This window comes from Cystoisospora suis (genome assembly GCF_002600585.1).
Source record: "Cystoisospora suis strain Wien I chromosome Unknown contig_4231, whole genome shotgun sequence".
In the NCBI taxonomy this organism is placed as follows: Eukaryota; Apicomplexa; class Conoidasida; order Eucoccidiorida; family Sarcocystidae; genus Cystoisospora; species Cystoisospora suis.
Window position 1 is genome coordinate 7,107 of NW_027157023.1, and position 7,005 is coordinate 14,111.

At 42.8% G+C, this 7,005-nt stretch overlaps 2 protein-coding genes across 2 annotated transcripts; both read right to left on the reverse strand.

The window, feature by feature from the left end:
• Positions 1–4: 4 nt before the first annotated feature.
• CSUI_007860 (uncharacterized protein) lies at positions 5–551 on the reverse strand. The gene has a single exon (XM_068068003.1). The coding sequence runs from the start codon at positions 195–197 to the stop codon at positions 72–74; it is 126 nt and encodes a 41-aa protein (XP_067920018.1). The 5' UTR covers positions 198–551; the 3' UTR covers positions 5–71.
• A 734-nt stretch (positions 552–1,285) lies between these two features.
• CSUI_007861 (uncharacterized protein) lies at positions 1,286–5,681 on the reverse strand. Its single transcript, XM_068068004.1, has 2 exons — positions 5,118–5,681; positions 1,286–4,598 (listed from the first exon to the last, which is right to left on the reverse strand). The coding sequence occupies exon 2, from the start codon at positions 4,335–4,337 to the stop codon at positions 1,908–1,910; it is 2,430 nt and encodes an 809-aa protein (XP_067920019.1). The 5' UTR covers positions 4,338–4,598; positions 5,118–5,681; the 3' UTR covers positions 1,286–1,907.
• Between the last annotated feature and the right edge of the window lie 1,324 nt (positions 5,682–7,005).

Sequence of the window (7,005 nt, forward strand, 5' to 3'; positions counted from 1 at the left end):
CTATAATCCATCTATCTATCTTTAGTTCATCTATCTATCTCTAATCCATCTATCTATCTATCTTTAATCTATCAGTAATCCATCTTTCTTTCTTTAATCTCTCTCTTAATTTTTGTTTCTATCTCTAACGGCGGTGAAAGTAGCAGTGGTGTGCTGCTGTATAGGGAGGTGCGGCATTTGAGAAGTAACGTCTCCATTCCTTTCGATTTAAGAGCAGAGAACGAAAGAAAGAAAGGCAGGCTCTTAGGACTTATCTGCAACTATCGATTCTGGTTAATGAAGATCTTAATCTCTTCAAAGTTTGTCTCGAACCTCTAGAAGCAGGAACACTATCTATCCATCCATCTTTTATCCTTAGAAGAAATAGAAGAAAGCGAGAGAGTTGCAGAGAAAGAAAGAAGAAAAGCAATAAGGTGAAAGAATGAAGGGTCTTCACGACAAGATAGAGCAGTTGTGTACGTCCGTCTCTTTATAGCACCGGTCCCTTTTAATCAAGTCTTTCCTCTGCCTCTTCTTCTTTCAGAGGTCTTCTCCCTCATCTTCCTTCTCTCTCACTCTCTCTTTCGAGAATCCTGTGAAGTTTCATCCAACATGGATCGAAGCTGCGTAGAGAGAAATCTTGCACTTCTCCTCCTATGTGCTACCAGATTTCTTCCTTTCTCGTTTTCTTCTCTCTTTTGATCTCTTCTTTGCCTTAGGCCCTAAGGGTTGCAAGCCTCGAGAGATCTATTCTCTCTCAATCCTAACTGCTCGCTAGCACAGAGAAAGAAAGAAAGAGTCGGAAGGTCAGAAGAGATCTCTCTTCGAGGCCCCTATTCCTGTTCTTGTTTCTCTGCACTTTCGCACGGTAGATAAGAAGACCGAGAAGACTGTTTAGCTAGCTAGTAGACATTTATCTCTCTCTCTTAGTCTCTTTCTGGACTGGATAAATGCTCCTTAGGTTTGAGCTGACAGGAAGAATGGCATGCATCCAGTCCTAAAATCGATCTAGCTATCTTCTCTCTACATCTCTGTCTCTCCTTGTCTTTGATCGATCTGTTAATCTCTCTATCATTCTCTATCTTTTTCTTTTCTTGAAAGAAAGTAGGTGTCGTCTTAGATGGGTAGAAGAAAACCGCTAATTGAAAATTTCCCCTCACTCTACTCTCTCTTCCTTAATACAAAACACCTCTCTCTCTCCATATGCACATATATACATAGACACATATGTATGTATACATCTGTATATCGTAGTATACATATATATATATATGTATACTACGATATACAGGGAAAGAAACAGAATTGAACGAGTAGAGGAGAGCGTGTGTATGTCTGGAGTGTCACTCTCTCTCTCTGTGTATAAGAGAGTTTAGTATTAGGCGTCCTCATCACTTGATAGGAGGTTAAATGCTCTTCTGCCTACGTCACGTTACAGACTTTGTATGTAGAATTCGTCTCTTCCTATCATCGCCTTGTCTCTCCCCCTATTTCTCTGGAGAAGTTAAAGTGTCTTTCTTGATCTTTCCTTCTTCTTACATCTAAGGAGTTCATGGCTACACGCCAAGAAGACCACGATCACTCCTGCTGAAAGAACAAACCCTGTGTGCCTGTCTCTTCATCTAGAGAAAGAGAGATAGATGGAAAAAGAGAGATAGAAAGAGAAAGAGATTATTTAGATTTCTCTTGTGAGAGAATAGAGAAGACATCGACGAAAGAGAATGAAGAAATGCTCTGTTAAACACCTCTTGACGAGACATTAGATGAGATTCTTACTACAAAGTCTTGCTTCTTTCTTCATTCTTTTCCTCCCTCTCCATTTGTATTCTAAAGTTGATCTATCTTCTCTCTTTCTTTCTCTCTATCTCTCTCTCTTTCTCTCTCTCAGTCAATTTCTTGAGACAGGTGTCTTTCTTCTTCTTTTCTGTTCACAAGGTCTTTCTTCCTTGACGTAGATAATAAGAAGAGGAGAGAGCCGCTGCGATGGATATACATCCCAAAGTACTCCATAAGAATCTTCTCTTTGCTCTCTCATCTATCTCTTGTTCTTCTTCTTCCTCCTCTTCTTCTTCTTTAGAGAAATTATAGAAAAGTATATCTTTTCTTCTTCTTCCTCCATCCTCTTCTTCTTCTTGTTCAAGACCGTCACGTTGGAGGTGGAGCTTCCTCGTCTTCAGCATCATGTGAGAAGAAGACACAAAAAGAACTTCTTTCATGGGGAATGAAAAGACTCCTTCTCTCGAAGAAGAAGAAAAGTCCTCTTCTTGCGAAAAGGAGGAGGAGGAGGAAGAAGACGACGCAGCAGTTGCATGCTCTCCAAGAGAAGAGATTTTTTCCCCCCGGTCAGCTGTATGATGACGAGGAGCGACACCTGGAGTAGAAGAAGAAGAGACAGAGATACGAGGGCTTTTAGATGAAGGGGAAGAAGGGCTACATGGATCTTGATTAAGAGGAAGAAGAGAATCCTTTCTTCTTGAACTTCTTCTTCTATTTCTTCTTCCTCTTCTTCTCTTCTTTTCAGCGTCTAGCATCGACGTCGCAGTCAAGACGAGAACATTATCGAAGTTGCGGAGATAAGATCGAGCACGTGGAATGAGAAACGACAACTTTTTGAAAAGAAGACAAAGACTCTCTTTCTCGAGCTCCTCAGAAAGAAACGTACATGACTTCTTTAACATAGGAAGACATGTATACTGATGTAAATGAGAAGAAGAAGAAGACGTCGTGTTGGAGCTATCTTCCGATTGAAGATTTCCCTTTGCCTCATTCTCTCTTTCTAGTGTATGTCCACTCCCTCCCTTGCCTTTTTCTTTATCCAGATCTTTGAAAGCCTCTCTCGCTGCGTTCTTCTTCTTTTCATCTGTTCTCTTCTCTTGGTCTTGTTTCTCTCCTTCCTTAGACTCATTCATGATAAGATCGGGTCCTCTTGGTTTGAGGGGCAAAGAACGGGGTGTATATACACCTCCATCACCTTTGGTGAATGAAGAATGAAGAGAGCCTCTGTAATCCGTGTATCCATGCCAAGGTGTATATTCTAAAGGAATTTGAAAGAGAACGGAAAGATAAGAATAAAGCTGAATATCTGCCGTTGTAGGATACTCTCCTAAAAGAAACTTCGGATGATTTGATATAGGGGTCGTTGCGGTCGTTGAGACTTGAGGTGTACGTACACCTAAGAGGAACGATTCTCCCTCTCTTTCTTCGGTTTGATCATGATGTGAAGCTAAACCCATAGGCTTCGAGTGTGAAGAGGAAGAGGAGGAAGAAGAAGAAGCAGAGTCATCGGAAGGAAGTCTCTCGAGAATTTGAACGAGAGAGTAGAGAACTTGATTGAGATCGAGATCTTTGAGCTGACACGCCATTCTTCTACGAGTGAAATAAAGATAGGGGTATGCATATACATAGGGCATCGAGTGTAGATACACCTGACGTGTATAAGATGTATAGCAAGGTTCATAGCACCATAGAATGTAATTCAAAATGTTCTGCAACTTCACCTCGAAAAACGTCGACAAGCTCATACACTCAAACTGAAAATGAGAGGAAGAAGAAGAAGATGATGAAGATAACGATGGCAAAGAGCAAGAGGAAGGGGGGGACGAAGAGGAAGGGGAGCCTAACTGCTGGGGTGAAGAAGAAGAGGAAGAAGAAGAGAGAAGAGCTTGGAAATTAAGATCTCTTTCTTTTTGGAGAAGAGATTTCAAGCGACTACTATTAAGAACTGTCTTATCTGAAGTCAACGCACTAGGGAGATCTCCCAAGGCATGTGTCGATGGATACGAGGAAGGCACAAAATGAAGACGAAGATTTGATAAGATACTATACACACGAAGATACACCACATCTGGATTGAGAAAGACTTCTGTCCTTTCTTTCTTCTCTTCTCTCAGTCCCAGACGTCCATGGCGCTGGGGCACTAGATCACATGAAGAATGAAGAGAGTCAAGATAAGATGAAGAGGAGGAAGAGGAGATCTTCGATTCTTTCTCCCCGGGGAGAAACTGTTGACGGATGAAGGGGCATGCAGAAGAAGAATGTTTACTAGTCAAAGTCTCTTGTGTCTGACGCGGGCTAGGAAGAAAGGAGGAGGAAGAGGAAGAAGAAGCAAAGGGAGAAAGAATGAAGGTGTAGGTTTTTCTGAAAGCGTCAGCAAGCGACGAACTCAGAGAAGAGATCGGACAAGAGGAAGAAGAAGAAGATGAAGATGAAGAAGAGGAAAGCTTACAACGAGAATGTTTAGATGGCTTCTTATAGAAAGTCTCATGATAAACGATCGTTAGAATAGGAGAAGGATACGAAGAAGAAGAAGAAGAGAAGGAAGAAGAATCGTGATCGTCTGTAGTGAAAGGAGTCTCCATGATGAATTGGGTTTAGGCAGGAGAATGAGAAACCGAGAAGAGTGAGAAACGGTGTGAGGTGTATGTACACACCAATGAGGAGCAGACACACCCCAGAAAAAAGATGAAGAAAGAGAGAAAGACAGAAAGAAAGAGGAAGAAGATGCTCTAACACCTCAACAGCTGAAGAAGAGCAGTCTTTCAGAAGAGCTCCACCTCCCTCGATGGATCATGAACTTCTTGAGACCTTCGGATGTTGAAGAGAAAAAAGCAAGTACTCTCCTGTACATACACAAATCCAGATAGACATCTACATCGATATCTGTATGGATGTGCAGGTATTTCACATGTAAAGGAGGTCTATATGTCGAGATTCTGTCTCTATGAGAAGAGTATCGATAAAGAGATAAGGGCTCATCTGTCCGTGTAAAGTAAAGAAGGCGAACGGAGAGAAAGAAAGAAGTGTTATGTCATGAATTCTCTGTACCCCTCTACCAAGCAACTAAGGAGTGAGACAGGAGAAAAGAAGGGATGAGAGAAGGGAGAAACAGAGAAAGAAAGAGAAAGACTGAAGAAGGTGAGGGGGACAAAGAAGAGAGAATGAAGAGAAGAAACGCTTTGCGACAAGAGAACAAGAGAGATAAGAAGAATTTAAAATGAGAGAAACGCGAGACTGGCCAGTCGCCCAATTGAAAGATGACAAGAGAGTGAAGAAGAAGAGAAAGAAAAAGAAAGAAGAAAAGGAAGAGACGAAGAAAATGAAGAGAAGAAGAAGAAGACGTATGGAGAATGAGGTCTTACATGCTTCGGAGTGTGATGTGTTGCAGTCCCAATACACCTTCTTCGCCTAGATGATCCTTCCTTCCTCCCTCTCTTCAACGTTCTTCCCTTCTATCGATTCTTAATGAAAACTCACTCCAAAAGGAAGATAGCGAAGAGCAAAAGAAAAGAAGTAAAGGCAACTGCTTCAAAAAGAGAACACAAAGACAAGCGCTGCTTAAAGACACTCCTCACAGGAAAGAAGTCGTCGCTCTTTTTGATGCTTTCTTCTCTTCCTCTCTACGTCGTGGTGAAGAGAGAGTGGAAAAGGGACGTTTCGAAGAGAAGTCCGAAGAAACTATCTTTTCTATTCATTCCTTTGCTTGGAAAGTCAGATGAATAGGAAAGAGGAAAGCAAGCGGGGAGTTCAGCAAATCTTTCTCTTGTGAAGAGAAGAAATAAACGAAGCAGAATGAAGATGTTCTCAGGATCTTCACTCGGACAAGTAAGTGGTGGACTTCTGGTGAGGTGTACATACACCCGGAGAGAAGCAAGAGAGAATCTTTCACTTCTACGTATGGGAGAAAGATCGACATTCTTTCTGCTTGTTTCTTTTTATGCAACACGAGCGTCATTCGCGTTCGTTCTTTTGACGCATGCAAATGCAATATATATCAAATCATCGACTTTCTTAGACATTCCTCGATTCTCCTGGAGGTGTCATACGCCATACACAACACCAGCTCTCTCTCTCTTTTGTCGACAAGTTAAGGGCGTAGGGTCATGTGTTCATGTTGTGGAAAAGAGCGTGCAATGAAGGTGTTCTTCCTCTATTACCTCAAGTGACGGTGTGTGTCTCTTCACTCGATAGATTCGAGTCTTCTGGATCGCCTGCACTTCTAGCCAGAAGGGGAAAGGTCTGTTTCAGGTAGATCATAGAGCGATCGTAATCGCGATCCTTTTCCCCCCTCGCCGGGCTTTTCATCTCTCTTACCATCCATGCATTCTCTCCTCTCCCCCTCCTTCTTCTTCTTCTTCTGGATGCAAAAAGTCTTTTGATAGTTTTCCAGCGTAAAAGCACACTATGGGCCATTCTTCTTACGAACGACCATGGAGACCCGACTTGCTATGCTGACAAGACTGGCGTCCTTTATCCTATCATGAGTCTTTGCTTTTCCCTATCGAGTTACACCCTCACGAGAGACCATGTATGCTGTCTATTCAACTGATCATAGCCTACAGAAGCAACTGGTAGGAAAAAGCTACCCACACAAGGAACAGAAAGAGAGGGAGAGAGAGAGATCGGCGGTCTTCGACAGTAGGTGTCTGCTAAGCGTAAGGAAGATGAGGGAGTGCATCGAAAAGAAAGACGATCTTCTTTCTTGAGTAGTACGACCCACCCGCCGACAGCCTACTCTTGTTGACTTGTGAATGAATGGACGAGTGGAATGTCAGTAAGGGGGGGATGAGATTTGCAAGAATTGCCTCCACTGAGAGTTATGAAACGAAGGAGGATCGGGCAGCGCAGGGATAGGGAAACGATCGAATCCAGACAAAGACTGTAGAGCGGAAGCCCGGGCCGCGAGGACTGTCTAATAAGGTCCAACTGAACTCTTACTCCCTCCTCACCTTAGACAAAGGCGAGAGAACAAACGCATTCTTTCTCTCACGAGAAGAACAAACGCGCGTAAAAAGCACTTAAGATATCTATCTATGTATCTATCGGTAAGACATTCTTCTCTCTCCTGCTTCGATCACGAAAGCAGCCCTGTAGATACCGTTGCAGAAGAGGATATGAGGAACAGGCATCTGTAGATACATATGTCGTGGCGGCTGTACGTGTCTGCAGGGGAAGCACGGCTAGTCAGTCTATGTGTCTCTCCATGTGTCTGTTGTACGAAGTGTAGATGCATGAGAAACCGGAGAGAGA